The sequence below is a fragment of the Panicum virgatum genome, chromosome 9N, assembly GCF_016808335.1.
Source record: "Panicum virgatum strain AP13 chromosome 9N, P.virgatum_v5, whole genome shotgun sequence".
NCBI lineage: Eukaryota > Viridiplantae > Streptophyta > Magnoliopsida > Poales > Poaceae > Panicum > Panicum virgatum.
In genome coordinates, this window is record NC_053153.1 from 16,817,301 (window position 1) to 16,836,418 (window position 19,118).

Sequence of the window (19,118 nt, forward strand, 5' to 3'; positions counted from 1 at the left end):
ACGCTGACCAGACTGAGACTGGAATCTGGATGTACGAGAGCGAGACGACCGCTGCTGTCCAGGTCCAATTGAAGAAGCCACAGCCATCCGCACTTGAAGCTCCATTTCCACTTTGATCAATGCCAAAACACGTGTAAATTCTAGGTTTTTATAATGTAAGCAGATGAATAAATGGGAAAAAACAGAACTGAGTTCAGGTTTACTACTCTTCGCCCCATAAATTTTCAATCGTCGGGAGGAGTTTCTCGGTTCGAATCTGTCTGTAAGGTCCATAGTCTAACAAAAAAAAAATGCGTCTGCCCACGGCCCGCGGTTCAGCCACTTTCCTCTATCAGAGAGGCCATCAGATCCATGTCTCGCGTTTCGGAGTTTGGACGGCCCAAGTTGCTTCTGTCGCTTGGTCTCCCTCTCAGCGCGATCCGGCCCCTTCTAATACAACGTGGGCTCAGATCCACGCTCGCTTCTTGCTTTTCCTGCTGCCAAACAACATCCCACTGCAGTGCAGCCTTCCCGAAAGAGCCCAAACCCACCACGAGCTCTTCTTCCTCCTCCCTCTTTCCCCGTTGCCCCGGCCTCCCCGAATTCCCCGTCGATCCCGCGCTCCATTTCGAACCCCCACCCCGAAATCCCACATCCCCGCCGCAATGCCGCCCACGCGCCGCCGTCGCTCCACGCCCGCCGGCGCCGACCACTCCGTCCCCGCCTCCGCCGCCGACCTCCTCGCCCTCGCCGGCACCCTCGTCCCGGCCGCCGCCACCACCGCCCTCAGAGCCCCTCCCCAACTCAAGCAACTCGTCCACTCCCTCCCCGCCTCCCACCCGCTCCTCCTCTCCCTCCCGCAGGCCCTCGCCCTCGCCCTCGCTCCCCCCTCAGAAACCGCCTCCGCCTCCTGTTCCGACGCGCCCCCGACCCCGCGCGCCCCCGCCGTCCTCCTCCACCTGCTCCTCACCCACCCATCCCACCCGCCGCGATGGGACGACCTCGTCCGCCCGCTCGAGCTCCTCCACGACCGCCTCGCGCTCCTGGCCACCGCCGACCCGCCGCTCGCGGCCCTCGCCGCCGCCTGCTTCGAGCTCGCCTGGCGCGCCGACGCCCCGGGCCGCGACGCGCTCGTCGCGCAGACGTTGCCCTACCTCGTCGCCCTGGCGCTCACCTCCGGCTCCAGCGCCAGGCCGGTCCTCCGCCGCCTCCTCGCTCTCCGCGACGCGCTGCCGCTGCTCGACTACGACGATGACCGGAGCATCTCCGACTTCAAGATGCTCCTGCTGCGCTGCTTCGTCTCGCCGCTCTTCCTCAAGGCCGAGGAAGGCAGGAAGTTCCTCGCGCTCGTGCTCGGCGTCAGCGAGGGGATCGCCAGGGAGGGGCTGGAGCTCGTCAGGGCGCAGGTGGGGATTACGGGCGCCAAGCGCGCGGCCGTGGTGGCCTACGGGGAGGTCGTGTTCAGGGCGTGGAAGGATGGGGGCTGGGTTAGGGCGGAGGTCGGGGAGGCCTTCCTGCAGGGGATGGTGGAGGCCGCCTTGCACGCTGGGAGCAAGGAGGTGGCCAAGGCAGCCAGGAAGATCATCGGGGCGTTCGTTGAGCAGAGGGCGGTTGCCGGGGTTGAGAAGTTGGTGTTCCGGCTTGCGGAGCCTGTGCTGTTCCGATCGTTGCAGGTACGTATGTGCCTATTATTCTTCTCTATCGGCAGTGGCCCCGTGTGTGACTAGTAATATAGGTATAGCAGGAATGGGATGAATTGACAGATAGAAGAAACACTGACTAGAAATGCTTTCTCTGTCAATTATGTTACACCAAAGTTATTGATGCTTCACTGCCACATATAAGCTCTTTGTTGACCACAACAGACTTCTAATACTGTGAGCAGTGTATTATATATTCCTCTCATCTCCCAATAAAACATGAACGGGCAATTCCATGAACAGATAAGTTTATATTCTCGAATTCAAGTAATTATTTGGTCACTTTGTGGCTTTGCAGTTCAATAGTGGAAGTATATATTATGCTGCAGTAATGATAATTTCTACTGTATTGGCTATTCACGTTTTAACCAAATTTCCTTGGCCTTATCTCAACTGGGTACTGTTTGGCAGGTTGCGAACTCCAATGTTCGCCATAATGCCTTACACCTTCTATTAGATTTATTTCCCCTTGAAGATCCAGATGTGACAAAGGATGTTAATGATCCTCTTATAGAGAAGCAGTTCTTCCTGATAGATAAGCTCCTCATGGATGACTGCCCAGAAATACGAACAGTAGCAGTTGAAGGAATCTGCCGTATTCTTAACCAATATTGGGAAATTGTCCCTGCCCTTACTATTTCAAAATTTCTAAGTAAAATTGTTGACGACATGTCCAAGGATTCTTGCAATGAGGTTCGGCTGTCAACACTAAATGGTCTCATGTACTTGCTTGACAATCCACAGAGTCATGAAATACTTAAAGTTCTACTCCCAAGATTAAGCGATATGATCTCAGATACTGCTCTGTCTGTCAGAGCTGCTGCTGTTGATCTTCTTTTAGCTGTTCGTGATCTTCGATCTTTCCAATACAATAAGGTATGGTACTTGCTTGCAACTATGGTATGTACATAAATAACCATAACATCCATAATTTGTTCGGTTTAAGCAAATCAGAGTGTTTTTTTAATATTTTCAGGTAGGTTGTTCATATACCCTTCTCTGTTGCAGATTGTTGGCCTGGGTACTCTATTATCTTCACTTGCAAATGACCATCCCCGTATTGCTCAAAAAATTACAAAACTTCTCATTCCTTCTTATTTTCCATCAAAGTTGAACCCAAAAGAAGCATGTGCTCGCTGCATTGCACTGATAAAGAGGTCACCGACAGCTGGGGCGAGATTCTGTGAATTTGCTATGTCTGAAGGGTCATCCCCAAGGTCTATTGTTGAGCTAGTCAAATTCTCTATTACTCTTGCATTATCACGAACAGGACTTAACTCAGACCAGATTGATGGTCTTGTTATTGCTTCTGTCAATCTTATAAAAAGTTTATCTGAACAGCGCTCTAGTTTGGCTACTTTACGAGAATTCTTTGCAAATGCGAAGTTAAGGTTGGTCCTTCAAACCGTTGTTTCTGAGGGTGCCCGGGCTGCCATTCTTAGTGTTGCTCCAGTTATTTTACCTGATGATCTATCTGTGCTTCATGAGGAATGCATGGATATAGTTGTGAATGCTACTAGGATTTCAAAGCAAGAAAAATGCCAGGAAGCAGCGCTTGCAGCACATAAGTTGATATTTTTGAGTGGCTGGTCTGATGAACTGTTCAAAGCACTGACAAATATTCTGCAATCTAAAGCCTCTGATTTTGCTGAGATCTATGGACTCAAACCCCCTCTATGCCCTGTTGCATCTTCAAGGAGGAAGAAAGGGAAGTCACTTAAGAAAACACCAGCACGTGGCCATGCTGTTGGAAAGGGGTCGTCCAAATCAAGAGTCAGTAATGAAGTGCTTGCTGTTGCAGCTGGAGCAGCTTGGCAGATCAATGAAATAATGAGAGCTGAAGACCTTAGAGTTGCTTTTCTGCAATCTTCTTATTCAGAAATTGCATTTTCCTCTCTGAAGGTCATTTCTCAAGTGTATGTCGAGCAGTGCCTATATTTGGACTCCTTAGACCTTGCACCTGTGTTGGCCTATTTGAGTCTGACTACCTATAATACCCTTCCAAATGTTGATACTGGAAGCTGCTCTGAGGTGAGTTCCACATCCGAATTTCCACCACACTTGGATCTCACAGTTTGTACTGAAATTTTGATAACTAGTATTATCATCAGTTGAAACATCATTGGAAGCTGGTAACAGTATTTATTAGTTGCACTTCTGTTCATAGCTTTCTTTTGGTTACATAACATTTTTTTTTGCCTTTTTTTTGTTAAAGGTCCACTTTATCTGGGTATATTTTTTTTGTTCAGTCAATTTCTTTTTTTTTTCAGTCATCAATTGCCAATCAGTCACTGGATCATCTACTGAATTGTTTCGACAAACTCCTAACTGCACCTGTTAAAAATCCTCCATCAATGTCAAAAGCTTCACGATCTAAAGACCAGCGGAAAGGAGCATCTGAAGGTAAACTGAAACCTGTATTCAAAACCCTAAATGTTTCTGTTGTGAAAACCCTTTTCAAACTGATGCTTTACATTTCCTGATGTGAAAATCCTATTTAAACTGACACTTGTATTCAAAACCTTAAATGTTTCTATGATCTTCAGAAAACACAGAAAAGAGTGTAATTAACCCATCCATTTTTACCAGCATCTTTGTGTATATGTGTACAAACTGATACTGCAGAATTTTGCGTGACACCTCTTGACTAATGCAGGAAACACAGTGAAAGGCACAGTTAATGCGATTATGCTGGGAACTTCAATTCTCAAGTTTATTGTTGACACAACCATCAAGCTGGTCGATGATGATAAAATAAGATGCCTCAAATTCGCATCATCCTACACAAAATATGCAGTATCATCCATCAAAAAGCATCAGGAAGAGAATTCATCTTTCAAGTGGGATGATCTGAAGGACGCACTGGTGCTTATACGAAGCTCCTTTACATACGCAGCCAAGATAATTCATTTGGTGCTATCAAGCTCAACTGAGTCATCAATCCCTCGAGAGGAGGCCTTCGTCCTTGCCAATGATCTTCTTGATCTTGTGCCCTCTGTCGAGTCCTTTGTTGGCTCAAGATTTGCACTCAGCATAGTTTCTGCTTTGAAGCAATGGCTACCTGTTGTCATATTGGGTCTTGTATGTCGCTGGCTCATTGGACCACAGAATGAAATGGCTGCCAACTGCCACTTTGGTGACTCATGCTTACCACTGTGGGTCACAGCTGTGGCAAAGAATGAGCTTCTTGATGGCAAAGAGCCTGGCCAGAATGACCAAAGCGAGCAGGTTGCAGAGGGTGAGGATTCGCCATTGTGCAGAAAACTAGCGGAAATGATGGTGATCCTACTGAAGAAAGGAAACCCCCGAATCCTTGACTGCGTTGGCGGAGTCCTCCTGTCCACCCTCAAGTTGATGCTGCAAAGATCAGAGTACGACATTGTATTGGGCATTACTCGCTTCGTTTGTGCAAGGTTGCTTGGGAACAACACGTCGGCGTTGGAGAAGCTGCAGCTTACCCACGACTCTCTTCGTGATAATTTCTTTGAGATTGATAGGTATGTCAGGGAGGAGCCTGTTGATGATGGTGATTCAAGGCAGCTATTGGAGAGCACAAAAGCGCTGATAAGATCAGTTCTCCCCGAAATCTGATGTACAGTATTAAGCGGCAGCCGGTGAGTTGCAAGTTGTAATAAGTGTCTTCACGAAGTGAAAGTAAGCATACTTGCTGACTGCGACCATTTGTGTCAGCGATTAGGAAGTATGTACTTGGGTGCACACATAATGCTTAATGCATTTCTATATGTGTGCAATCGCTGTTGCTGTTCCGGTACATCCCACGGGCAAATATCAACGACAGCATCAACATTCACCAAAGTTAGGAACCGTGCGTGATTGGGTAGAAAAGCATTGCAAATGACAAGAAAAAATTGTAATGAACTATGCTAGTGATATAATCGTTATTTCATTCAATGTACAGTCCGACTTACAATTGACACAGGGTAGAACGTATGTACACCCTGTTATTATAACCTACATTGTTGGCTAGGCTCGTGGCTGTTGATCATGGTGGAGGAAACCGAAGGGAACACATAATTTGTTGCCCAATCCAAATGTTTTTTTTTTTTTTTGCAATTCGATGTCAACCTTTGGGTCAGTGCTGCTATTCTCATGCATCAGCTCAGGGAAGAATATATTATTGGGAGTGCGGATGAGCTTACCACAGTTGGGAATTGGTGAACCTGAATTATTGCACTTAATCTTCAGGACTATGATCTACTATGTTCTATGTCAATTGCCTTCTTCATGCGGTTCCACGGGAATCAGTTTGATGACAGCAGCAATAGGCATCCCAAGGAGGCCAAAGAGAATGCTGACGAGCCACTGGAGCTGGGTGAGAGGCGTGGTGTCAGCAAAATCTCCTAAGAACTGGACAATGATGAACTGGAAGATGACAGTGCCAGCAAGGATGCTCATGAAAATGGAGTTATCCGGAAGGCCCTTGAGAACGTTGATCTCCTCCATGTCCCTCGAGCTTACCTCATTGAACACCTAGACGTTATACACAGATTCAGCAATGAAACATATGTAAAAGAGTTAGCAGTTACCATTGGTTCCACTAGATTGCAATGCAATATAAAGAACTGACAATTTTCATTGGTTCCATTTGGACAGTGAACTAATGCGTGGAAAGAATGGGAAATGGGTTAGTTTTTAGACATCTTTCTCCCTTAGGAAAAAAAATCAAGTTGGACAGATTATGACTGCTTCCTGTTCTATACTATAGAACGCCGAACCAAATGTGAGGATTTCGTAATGGCTGATTTACCTGGCAGAAGACAAAAGTGTTGAATATGATTGTATTTAGGACAGTATCAGCGTCAGAGCCTTCAAGCCCAAACAAGTACTTCCCTTGAGTTTGTAGATACCACATGACCGCAAATTGGAATATTGACTGACCCAAAATATTCCTCCACATTACTTTTGTGATGAATTTCCCTCTCCTTCCAACTGGTGCTTTCTTCATTAAGTTATCATCAGGTGGTTCAGTGGCAAGCGCAAGTGCTCCTAGGGTATCCATAATCATGTTGACCCAAAGAAGCTGAACAGCTGTCAGTGGAGCATCTCCTGGCATGAGAAAATGCAAATCATGAGATAGAGATGACAAGTTAACACAATTGACTAAATAGAATATACCTGTAAAGCATGCAGAAGAGAAGTTAACTAGCAAAGCGACAATATTAACAGTCAGCTGAAACTGCACAAACTTTTGGATGTTGACATAAACAGAGCGTCCCCATTTTGCAACAGTTACGATGGTGGAGAAGTTGTCATCCAGAATTACAACATCGGCGCTCTCTTTTGCCACCTGCATAAATTACTTTACTGAATCTGGGAGTAAATGTTTGTGTCCTGAAACCTAGACTTCTAGAATGTTGACCAACACTAGTTATTTGAAATATTGAGGATACAGAAGACCTTGTTTTTCGGGGTTAAAAAGAACCATAAAAAACCAGCAACCACAGCCAGTAGGGCCTCTAAACCAACCTACCGCAATACAGCTTTTTTTAAACAATGGATTGGCCTCCAACTGTTTATGTTACTCTTTCATGGTTAAAGGGAAAAAATTGCAGGAGTTCCCCCAATTTCTCTAATTATTAAAAATAAAACTGCCATATGTCTTTTTATCAAATTGATGTTGGCGAATACCAAAAAAAAATCTATTTCAATGAGAACTAGTTGAACAATGGTACCAGAAACCCTTGAAAAACCATAAAGGTCACTGTTCTCCTTAAATCAACATCACACTACATCATCAGGTGCATGTGGTAGCTTCGTCTATGAACTTCAGCACAGGGTCTTGATAACAGAATATGAAGATATACATCTACATCATTAATGGGACTTCCTCTAGGAAAATATTTTACTAAGAATGTAACCATTACGAATGAACACATGCACAAAGTACTGGACTGACAAATTAGTTGAACAAATATTGGAAGTAGGAAACCAAAGTACTGAGGATAAGAACTGAATGAAAGTTTAAACTTTTTTCTTTAATCTCTCATAACAACTAATGAATAAGAATATCTAGAAAATGTGTCAAGATCCAGGTCCACTTAGCTTGCAATAACTTGAGCAATTTTATGTAAAAGAGGAAAGAACTAGAATGGTAATATGTCAAGATATGTTACCATTACTTAGTTAAGTCATTACCTCAGTCCCTGCAATTCCCATGGCAAGTCCAATATCTGCCTCACGTAGTGCTGGTGCGTCATTTGTACCATCACCAGTCACAGCAACAACCTCATCAAATGTGGTACGCAAGTGTTTCACAAGCGTATGTTTGTCAAGTGGTGAAGATCGGGCCAGTACCTGCAGTGCACAGGCATACTCGAACGAACATGAGAATTTCCTAGACCGATAAAAACTTGCAATTCAAAGATAAACATTAGATCATGGCAAACCTGCATCTTTGGAATCAGCTCAATGAGTTCTTTATGATTTTTCTCTCTAAACTCAGCACCTTCAATGGCGATACCATCCTCAGTAAGTATACCACATTCACAGGCAATTGCCTTTGCTGTATTTATGTTGTCACCTGTAATCATTCGAACCTCAATGCCAGCAGACCGGCAAGTTGCCACAGACTGCCTGACACCTGGACGAACAGGATCTTTGATACCAACAATACCAATGCATGTGTATCCTTGTAGCGGTATTGGCTCATCAATGGAAAAGCCATCATCCATTTCCCGATAAGCTAGGCAGAGTGTCCTAAGTGCTTCTTTAGAAAAGGTTTCAATGATACCATTGAGTTCGTTTGTAGTTGTGTTATTGAGGGCAATAATACTACCTCTGGCATCTATAAATTTATCACAGGCAGCCAAGACTACTTCTGAAGCACCTTTACAATGAGCACGGTATCCTCCTCCAGGAAGCTCAAGAATGATGCTCATCCTCTTTTTTGTTGAATTAAAAGGCTCCACCTTAACAACCTTGGTTTCCTGCCGCTTTTCTTTAAATCCTCCACCCATTAACAATGCAAAGTCCAACAAAGCCACCTCAGTAGGGGTCCCTAGTATTTGACGGTGCCCTTCTTGGTTAATCACCACTTCACCTGCAGTGTTGTTAAAAATAGATTCCAGAAGAATTTCCAAAGCAGCTTCTGGGAGTTCGGAAGAAAAATTAGAAGGTGCCGGTGGACTGTTCACTTCCATGGTGTTCCCGCATACGCAGGCCTTCACAACAGACATGCGATTGGTTGTTAGTGTTCCGGTCTTGTCACTGCAAATGATCGTGGCTGAGCCCATTGTTTCACAGGCAGCTAATTGTCGGACCAACGCCTTGTCCTTCATCATCTTCTTCATTGCAAATGCAAGGCTCAATGTGACTGCTAAAGGCAATCCCTCAGGAACAGCAACAACAATGATTGTAACTGCAACGGAAAAATGTTGCAATATCTCGAGCACATCATCTCCAGACCAGCTTAAAAGAAGCCCGTCAAGGTATTTCTGGGCAACTAAACCTTTCGAGAGGACAACAAAAGTCAAGAGGGCACAAAATAGACCAATGTTTCCAATAATATTTGCAACTCTATTCAGTTTGACTTGGAGTGGAGTTTCATCATCCCCACTTTCAGTGATGGCAGCCATTAGTTTACCCCACTGTGTTCGCATCCCTACTGCAGTAACTAGCATTTTGCATGAACCGTCTAGAACTTTGGTCCCTGACAGAAGAAAAGGGTTATCTTCATTTACGACAAGAGGTTCACTCTCCCCAGTTAGACTGGACTCATTGATCAATACTGAATACCCAGATATAAAGAGGCCATCTGCAGGAACCTGATCTCCGACTGCTAGGTGGACAACATCACCAGGAAGAAGATCGTCTATCAACATCCTTTGCCTGAGACTGTTTCTTGTAACTTGAACAAAAATTTTCCTTTTCTCTTTGTCCAGATCCCTGAATTGCAAAGACTGCTGATAGTTACTTGTCGCAGTAACAGATACAACCAGGAGGATACTTGTAAAAATTCCAATGCCATCATAGGCACCTTTTGGCCATCCTTCCGTGGCAATGCCAACAACAATAGATATGAGAGCACATGCTATAAGAATTATAAGAGTGGTATCTTGCAGTGCTTCCCACACAAACTCCCATAAGCTGCGGGCCTCACTCTCTGTGAACTTGTTCACTCCGTATATGTCTTGCCTTTGATTTAGGCTGTACTCAGCTGTATTAATCCCATCAGTCAACGATGTTGCCAGCTTGTCTGCAATTCCATCCAATTGACCATGCACGGCCAACTTCTCAGTGTCACGACTTTCAACGATTGATGCCAGTTCATCGGCAGAAATCTGAAACGCAGCAGCCTTGGCACCTTCAAGAACAGAATACCCACTCTGAAGTGAAACACCTGAGTAGATGTGTTTTTGGCAACTTGCTTAGATAACAGCAGCATTGGAGACTGGATTGGAGTCACAAAATGCGACATTTTAGAGTCCAAATTATATGATGAAACAAATGAACCATTGTGCAATTACCATGTTCACTTTGCAGTGTGGGTTTCGACACAAGGACAGCAACACGTAGCTTTTCCTGCCACAAAATACGCAAAGGCACCCATCAGTTTTGCCTTAGTAAAATTAATGTACCTTATTGTGTAAAGGGTCTTTGTACTAGCAAAAGTGCCTAAAATTCTAGGTAGAATGGAACTATCATCAATTTGACCCTTGCCGGTACAACTTAGGTATTTGTGTATTGAAGCATCACTTGATAGTAAGCAGATTAATGTGAAACTTTGCCACGAAAATTGGAAACGCTCCTCCTGAATTCTGACGCTGAGAACCCAAGCAACTGAGGAGTATCAAACTGCTAACAACTAACTAACTCGGCTGTAAATAAACCACTGGTTGCATCATATATTCAGTCCTAGGCTAACTATTTTACAGAAGAGTTACAGGTAAATTTACGGCACCGGATTGTTCCATTCCACGAGCTATGGTTTTGACCAAGGGGCAAGGGCGAGAAGCCACACACACACACACACACGGATCATCGGATAGTCTAAGCGCAGGGTGAGAGATACGGACACGGTGGGCTCGCTTGCAGAGGTCCCCGGCAGCGGGGGGCCCGAAGTGGAGGCGGCTCTTGGTCTTGGACCGTCGCAGCGCTGCCCCTAGCCCCGGCCGGCCGCCGGGGGAGGAGGGACCTGGTGCGGCGCCGGGGAGGAAGGGAATTCGGGGGAGGGCCCCCGGCCGAGCGTGGACGCGGCCGTGCATCACTACCGCCTTCCCCTCCCGGTCCCGGCCTCTGAGTTGGGAGAGCTCGCTCCTGCCTGCTCGCCGGGCTATTGTCTGCGACCGCGAGCTGAGCTCTTCCGACCACGTGTACAAATGGGATCCAGGAACGAAACACACGCTGACTGACAGAGTAAGATTGCACCGGGTGCTTCTTTATTTTCTCATTTCTCTGGAAAATATCTAACATATTTCCAATATATCGCAGATATAACAAAAATCAGTTACGTTTACATCACACGTGCCTGACATGGACCTGGGGAACACAGACGTGGGTCCCACCCAAGCGCCGTTGCTTGCTTTGACCTCATAAATTTGAAAATAAGAAGAAGAAAAAAATGCTTTACTGTGAACGTCCTAAGTAAAATGCGAGAGAATACATCATTTTGTTATCGGACTCGAATTTCTGGAGGTCTTTACTTGGAGCTGCCCTTTCACAGCCAGTAGCAGAGAGCTGAACTGATATTTACATATTACTCTCATGCAGAATAAAGTTACACGTACAACACTTGGCTGGCACACCCATGGTTACAAAGTCGCCAGAAAATCCTATCTTACAGGTTCTTATTACACTTTGCAAAGAAGGCATCAATTGGAATATGCTTTCCTTCTTTGGAAGACTTCAGCTTTTTCTTGGGTGTGGGTGTAGTAGTAGAGCATGGTTTTTCAGCCAGCCTTGCAAAAAAAAGATAGACAACGGAGCTATGAAACAACCATTTATGTTCAAGCAATGACGTAATTAAAGTTCATTAAGCTAATTAACCGTATACTAATATTGCAAAAAGACTGTCTCGCAAGGATGAGGCAGAATCATAATGGAAACAACTTATTGTGAGGGCATGTCAAAACATAAATACCTTCCGCTGCAAATGGGTCTTTTACTATCAACTGTTTCTTCCTGCTGTAGTGATTCAGCCAAGTGAAAATCTGAATGTTCTTGCCTCTCCTCCTCAAATCCTGGAGGTAGTTCAAACCCACAAATGGAGCAAATGTAACCATCAATCCATAACTGCTGACCAGGTTTACTTGATGAAGCTGCAGCTTCGTGACTGATCAACTGGCCAGCATCATCAAGCTTCTCAGCGTTCATAACCTGAATGAAAAGTAAGATTGGCTTGCTGTATGCATGTATGAAGACATGGAAAATCGAACTCTACCCTTTTCTTTGCTACCAAATAATAGAAAATTTATTCAGACAAACCTTTGCACTGGTAGTGACATCATCTATCTTTGCTCCATCTAAGCCATCACCAATAACCGGATTGCTTAAGACAGCCTCGTTACTGTAATTGCCTAAATTCCTTTGTTCTGGGATGAAAATGCTCTTGTCATGGACAAAGAAATCCTGTTGATCTGTGGATGCACCAGTTCCAGTATCAGGTTCCAAGTAATCATCCTTGGTTGTCACACTAATAGGACCATTATCCTGCCCTGAGATATCAGTGATACTCTGAACATTTGCTCCATGGACATTTAAGTTACTGTTTGATGAGCGCAAAAATATATATATTGTCTTTTGTGTCGAAGTAGATGAAACATCCTTCTCATCATGAAGCTGTGACATCCGCAACCCTAATAGTTTGTAGTAGAGTAACTGTCAGGTTGGCTTCCCCAAGTAGCAAGAGCAAACAAATGTCAAATGCAAATAATGCAACATAGTCCAAACAGAATATATAAGATCAAAATCAATGCAGTTCTACTTATAAGGTAAATGAAGATGCACCATAACAGAATCACATACTTTAGCTGTCAAAGCCACTAGATGAACTTGAGGATAAGAAAAAAATGGTAAATACTATTCCAGCAGGGATGGTTGTCATGTGAGCGGCATTAGAGGTTAAAGGCCAAACTTGTAGGAGTTCCACATAACTGGTAATCATTAGCTTGGTCGAATAGAATAATTCAGATGCACATGAACTTACCCATCAATCTCAAAGAAAGAGGCATTTCAGCCTTAAGTAACTTAGTAGCATAGATCAAGATATCTTCCTTGGAGTTGATATAGCCTCGTGTAGTTACTGCTCGAGTCCGAACCTGATTCAGATCGTCGATCAATTTAGTAAACCGTGAAATAGTAATTTCCGTTCTAGTAATGGAAATGGGGTAAGCCTCGATTCGAAAATAAAAGCCCATGAAATAGAAATCATCTACTTTGATTATCTTCACAGAATCAGTCAACAGCAATATGGATGGGAGAACCAAACCTCAAAATCTGCAGTCTTTAGTTTGAGTGTTAGTGTCTTTCCTTTCAAACCCTCCTTTTGCAAATCACCCATTAAGTTTTCAGCGAGGTTAGCTGAAAACAGATAACATTGTGGCGAGTCATGCATTCAAAATTGTTAACAACATATCGCATCAGGAGCAGTAGCAGTAGCAGTGTAGCACATGGAAGTCATTGTAACATCTATTGCGTTTTAAAAGGATTATTCACACAAAATCATTTTTTTAGAACATGAAAAGGTACTGGAAAATACCAGTAAAGAACCCACAACAAACATTGGACCTACAGACATCATAATAGCAAATGATCTGTTCACATAATACAAAGAAAAATATTATTATTACTTCCATAAATTAGCATTATATGCAGCAACAAAAGATTAGGCTTTGACGTTTCTTTTCTTAATAATATGCTCGATAAAAGTATAAGCAGTCTTCACTAGGGAAACAAAACACACTGTTTAAACTGACCTCTGAAGGTACTACAAAAAACATCCATGATGCATTATGAATTGTGCTATTACTAGTACTTAGATAGATCGCATAGTGCAAAGGAATGTAAGCAAGAGAAGAAATTGCTCATACAGCAATCAGCCTGTGTGACAAATCCAAGTTGCTTACACACAAATGATATTTATAAATGGTAAGATGCCAACATTTGATATAGAGAATCATCAGCCTGTTTAGTTACAGAAATAAGTTGCAGGTTTTACCTAATTTCTCGAAAAGCAAAGAAGAATCATTTGTTGCTGTGAAAGTTCGCTCACAACTGATACTTTTCCTTTGCCTTTGCTCTGGAGTTTCTGTACCTCCTAATCCAAGACCAACCGAAAGAAAGAAATCTGAAGACATTGAATTCCAACTTGAATTCTGAGATCTTGCCTGAATAGATTAATATAGCTTTCTAAAAGCTTGAAACAGAATGTCTAACAGGTGTGATTGACATACGGACCAGCTGAGCATTCAGAAAAAAGAGCACATAAGAAAGCAGCCTTTTGCAGCATCTCCTGACATGTACTGATTCCAAGAACCTCACGTAACATCTGTTCTGTCACCTTACCTATACCACCTATCTGCATACAAAGATCTTCAGATAGAAAATCAGCTGTTTTTCCTTTTTACAGATTCCAAAGACAGGTCAGCCTCTGGAAGTTAACAATATTACCTCTTAACTGAAGAATTAAAATGTGAGTTCATAAATGCATAGAAAAACTATAATCAAGTGTCTGTACACTGGTTACAATACATCTTTGTTTACGGCATAAATAAATAAATGATCAAATATGAAGAGGAAAATAAGAATAAATTGGCCAGTAAAACAAAAACAGAACAAAGAGGAACACTTTTGATCATATATAGAAAAATTGAAGTACCTTTCTTATAGGCAATGTAGATACAAATGTCAATACAGCTTCTCGATCATTTGGCAAAATAAACTGTCCATTGGGCTTGTTAATATCAGAACAAACCTAGCAAAGGGATAGAAAAGGCAAAAGGAGTAAACGGGAAGAGTAAGAACACAAGATTGCTAAAGGAGGAGTAAACAGGAATAGTAAATACAAAAAAAAAGATCTCCAGTCATGCTTGCTAAACAACAGCTTAAATTGCAACATATATTGGTTATGCAAAACACTCCTACTAGCCCAGTACAAGCCAATTATGCTCTTACATAATTTTGCGTTAACCCAACAAGATATAGCAGATAAAAGATAAAGAAAAGACAGACTAAACATAACAGGAACAAACTGGTGCCACTTTATCGATAAAATTCAAACCAGATAAAGAAGTAAAGAAAAGCTTCAGGTTCTGACCTTTGCAATCATGCGGTTTGGGGCAACCCCTGCACTACATGTTAGGCCAGTTTCCTGGTGAACGGCAGCCCTAAGCTCAGTAGCAACCTAAGAAAATTGGTGATGTATTATAAGTAAATTTTGTTTGTAGTAAAAGAATGTTGGCAAGACATGTGAAACATAACAAGCAACTCAATTAACATGCTCCTAGTAAGTAGAGCACTGTGACAATCAGAAATGTTCATGGTCACCTCCTCTCCTGTAATGCCTCTCTCAATGCAGACATTTGTTATGTTGAGATATGCTTCATCTAGACTTGTTGCGATGAAATTGGGATCATATCTCTGGAAAACTAAGGGCACCAATACTTCAGTAATCAGTTCTTACTTTTTACAATCACATTTTCGAGCATCATAGTTCTTTCGTAATGATTTAATTAAATATTATTTTACTTTTTACAAACCTTTTCTTGTCAGCTCACTATAATGAGTGTATCTCTCAAAGTTTGGTCTGACAAAAACCAGGCCAGGACATAGTTTACATCCAATAAAACCAGGCATTGCTGCACGAACTCCAAACTTCCGTGCCTGCATCAGTTAATCAATTAAAATATGCATTAGATAAAATACTATCTGTACATTCACCAACGAGGATAAAAAAACTAACACCACTTTGGTCAATCCAATTTACATTCTATAATACAAGGAAATCCAACATTGAAAACTTTGATCGATATTAGATCTTCAGCTATCATCTTCAACTACAGCAACCAAACACATCATTTAGAGTAATTAAATTAAAAGATTGTGTTTATTCCATGATAAGGTAGTTTGTTCACCTCATAACTGGCGGTAGCTATCATAGACATGCTACCAACCGCCAACGGTTTTCCCTTCAAGGATGGATCCTCCAATGTCTCGACAGCAGCATAAAAGGCATCCATGTCAGTGTGAAGCCATATCTTTGAAAGATCCCGTGAAGCCTCTAACTCCAACATTTTCTTTTCAGCAACCTGAAATTATGTCGTCATGTAGGGATAAAAACACAAGAGAGGAAAATAAAATGCTAATAGTACAATATGCCACACACACATGAATCATTACATGCTTAGTACAGTGTCTGTTTGATGCTATAAATCAAATAGCTTTATACCCAATGAAACATAGCTCAAACGAGGTTAGGACAATAACAGTACTCGTGCAAAAGTGAGTATTTCTACAGACCACAGATGCACAAGTAAAGATTGATGAATTGACCACTTGATATTAACCTGCCGGAATAATGTATTTCGGTTGTATTCTAGTTGTGTTGTATACCGATATGTAGGAGAGCCAAGCAAGGTTTACAAATCATACCTTCTGAAAATGCAATATGTCATTATCAGTCAATGTCGCACACTGTGCACGGAGATGTTCAATCTTTTGTTTGGTCAATGCCTCCTTCCTCTGCTCATTTTCAAAATACTTTGAACCCTTGCTCATTTCATAGATTACCTTCTGCACCTTCTCTTTGTCAACTCCCTCCATTCCTAATGCAACACCACAAGAGAATAATTACAAAAATCTCAAAGAAACATCAGAATATAGAACACGTTACAAACTTATAGTGGCCATGATTAACAAAATACTAGTCTACTGACTACTGGTCAACAAAAATCTTGGGAACAAAAGGGGAACACACCACTCAACCCCGGTTGGTAATCTGTAATAACGTGGAAAATTCTGATTCCAGATTGTGTAAAGAACAAAACACCGACATCATTGTTCTCTTGAAATGTGTTATTAGGGTTCTACTCTTACAATTTTATCACTCCATTGAACTTGCCCAATTAACTCAAGGAAGCAAATGGGACTAATACAGTATCAGATACACATCTAACTTCTTGACTCATCTGATGGCAGAGTGAAATCAGTTCCAATCTGATCCAATGCTAAGTGGCCCAATCATTAATGCACGTCTGGAGAAAATTCATGGCGTAGGGTTTGATCCAAGCTGGGTATGGAGCCAAAACCCCGAAAAAACCCCAATGTTAAGGGAACAGAGGGAGAAAGTGCCCCCGTACCAGCTTTGGCGTTGGTGTACGCCGTATGGTAAGACTGCCACGGCCGATCCCCTCCGTCTTCCGCTGGCGTCCCCGCCGCGCCTGACATCGCTGCGGTCTCCGACGAGGTCGGGATTCGGAGGCAGACGCGCGAGTGACTCCCGGGATCCCTCACAGTCTGGTCTGATGTTACACGCGCCGCAGGGGGGGGGGGGGGGGGGGCGCACACGCGGTGGGTTTGCAGAAGGTGCTATGGTTGGTTCGTACGCTCCCCTGCCGCGCTAACACAATGTCCGTTTACGTTTTGCCACTCAGGAGACGCGTATAAGGTCAATCTCGAGTTCTCAACGGGTTTCAATTTTATATGATAGTAATTTGCTAACCTAGCAAACTTATTATGATTATTATGAGAACAAGATAAAGAAAATTTCATCTCATAAAGCCTAACAGACTTAATTAACAAGTACAATAAATTTCCATTGAGGATGTTGTCATGTTGACGCATAATACAATTGGTCACAACATCGAATTAAATATTGTAGTATGTGAAAATAATTTAATGAAATCACTACAAGAGCTTTGTTCTGTTTCCTTACAAAATTGACATGCTTGTAATATCGAAACGAAAATTGCGCACTAAAATTGGATTAACGAGTCACTTTTTTACCGTACCACTTCAATCCCTATATCTTCTACATACTAATATTAGTTTAAAATGAACTTAGTTATTATTTTTATTCAGATATTTCATCAAGAACTTTAAAAAATCCCATAAAAAAAGCTCTTGCGGCAACAATATATTTTATAATAATCAAAATATTTCATTAATAAAATTAATATCTATAAAATTAACGGCAAATATATAAAATTTGTAGAGCAACCATGATGCATGTACAAGAGCATTATATATTTTCTACCAAAAATTCAAATTACATGAGGTGATGCCCGTGCGCCGCTCCCCTATACTGGTGAGGCTACGTTGCTGTTCTCTCTCCCATCCTTACCTCCGCCAGCCAGCAGCCCGACTGAAGTCGCATGTCGCCGCCCTGCCGCCCCTACAGAGCGACCTTGCAACTTGCACGATCGGTGGCTCTTGCGAGCCCAACTACCGTTGCCTGCCACCTACGGGTGCAAATGGGTGACCCTTGGGTGCACCTCCAACCATCTTTAGTTCAAAATTTTGTACTAATTTTTTAAATTAAGATATGGTTTTGGAGAATTAATACAAAATTTTGAACTGATGAGAGTTGGAGGGGCACCTAAAGGTTATCAATTGGCACCCCTACTGCCACCAGTCCACTACATTGCCGTTTGTCTAGCCACTCGAGACCCACGGTGAAAGGTAGGACTACCCTAATTTCAATTTTTAGGGCCGCCACTGGTACCCACCATCACCTTTCTTGCTAGCCATTTTAAGTTGGCAATAAATAAAGAAAATCTGCATGGGAAGGAATACCTCCTAAACCACAATCCACTGTAATGGAATTGATCTTTCATACAAATTCAAACTTGAACGTGTTGTTTGTTCCATTAGCTTCTTCAAATGCCTTACAACTGAATAGTGTTAATTTCTATGGTACGTACTTATTGATCAACTTTTTTGTTTTCAAAAAAATCTCCTATCAAGCAAGTGGGTAGGAAGATGATTCTACACATACAAGTTCACTGCTAAGCCAATAATCATCTGGGTATACATCCAAAAGTCTTGAATCTCTTGCATTAGGATTATCCAAATTATAGGGTAGCACCCTTCTCTCCGTCATTACTTTTTATACAAAATAAACTTTTTGTAGTAGGGGTCAAATCCAAGGAACAAATTAATACACGACCTTCTGTAGGGAAATCATTATAAACGAAAAGAAAAATCTGAGAAACTTTATTTATTCCGCAATAGGGATATCAATCTACTGTATAAATGTAGATTAGGCCTCCTTTGAAACGTCTTACAACTAAAGTATCCGATCTCATTACTGATTTCTAAATTAATCAATGACCTCCTCTTCAGGGTACACATAGCCTAAATCTTGGATCTTTGAGCTATTCAAATGGTAGGCTATCACTCTTACGAATTAGTCATCTAGAAATACAACCTCCTTGTAGGGATGAAATCCAAGGAATGTTATAGCCTGCTCTGTTGCCATTGTTT

At 42.5% G+C, this 19,118-nt stretch overlaps 2 protein-coding genes across 2 annotated transcripts; one reads left to right on the top strand and one right to left on the bottom strand.

Annotated features, from left to right (window-relative positions):
• Positions 1-559: 559 nt before the first annotated feature.
• LOC120691192 lies at positions 560-5,606 on the top strand. The gene is made up of 5 exons (XM_039974205.1): positions 560-1,652; positions 2,091-2,555; positions 2,688-3,710; positions 3,950-4,082; positions 4,336-5,606. Exons 1-5 carry the CDS (start codon positions 645-647, stop codon positions 5,268-5,270), a joined length of 3,564 nt encoding a protein of 1,187 aa, XP_039830139.1. The 5' UTR covers positions 560-644; the 3' UTR covers positions 5,271-5,606.
• Positions 5,549-17,175, bottom strand: LOC120688779 (calcium-transporting ATPase 3, plasma membrane-type-like). The gene is made up of 21 exons (XM_039971152.1): positions 16,994-17,175; positions 16,287-16,459; positions 15,770-15,943; positions 15,395-15,518; positions 15,183-15,283; positions 14,953-15,039; positions 14,515-14,610; positions 14,094-14,214; positions 13,855-13,983; positions 13,126-13,217; positions 12,844-12,955; positions 12,123-12,493; positions 11,779-12,014; positions 11,480-11,596; positions 10,715-11,075; positions 10,166-10,220; positions 8,087-10,038; positions 7,836-7,994; positions 6,816-6,987; positions 6,448-6,746; positions 5,549-6,170 (listed from the first exon to the last, which is right to left on the bottom strand). The coding sequence occupies exons 1-21, from the start codon at positions 17,079-17,081 to the stop codon at positions 5,910-5,912; spliced, it is 5,280 nt and encodes a 1,759-aa protein (XP_039827086.1). The 5' UTR covers positions 17,082-17,175; the 3' UTR covers positions 5,549-5,909.
• Between the last annotated feature and the right edge of the window lie 1,943 nt (positions 17,176-19,118).

What these genes read in the sequence shown, in the direction of transcription:
- LOC120691192 (XM_039974205.1), top strand. Translation starts at nt 645, where the DNA reads ATGCCGCCCACGCGCCGCCGTCGCTCCACGCCCGCCGGCGCCGACCAC. An exon ending in GATCTTTCCAATACAATAAG is followed by an intron (nt 2,556 to 2,687) that starts GTATGGTACTTG and finishes TCTCTGTTGCAG; the next exon opens with ATTGTTGGCCTGGGTACTCT. An exon ending in ATACTGGAAGCTGCTCTGAG is followed by an intron (nt 3,711 to 3,949) that starts GTGAGTTCCACA and finishes TTTTTTTTTCAG; the next exon opens with TCATCAATTGCCAATCAGTC.
- LOC120688779 (XM_039971152.1), bottom strand. Translation starts at nt 17,081, where the DNA reads ATGTCAGGCGCGGCGGGGACGCCAGCGGAAGACGGAGGGGATCGGCCG. An exon ending in CAAACCGCATGATTGCAAAG is followed by an intron (nt 14,611 to 14,952) that starts GTCAGAACCTGA and finishes TCCCTTTGCTAG; the next exon opens with GTTTGTTCTGATATTAACAA. An exon ending in ACACTTTTGTCTTCTGCCAG is followed by an intron (nt 6,171 to 6,447) that starts GTAAATCAGCCA and finishes TATAACGTCTAG; the next exon opens with GTGTTCAATGAGGTAAGCTC.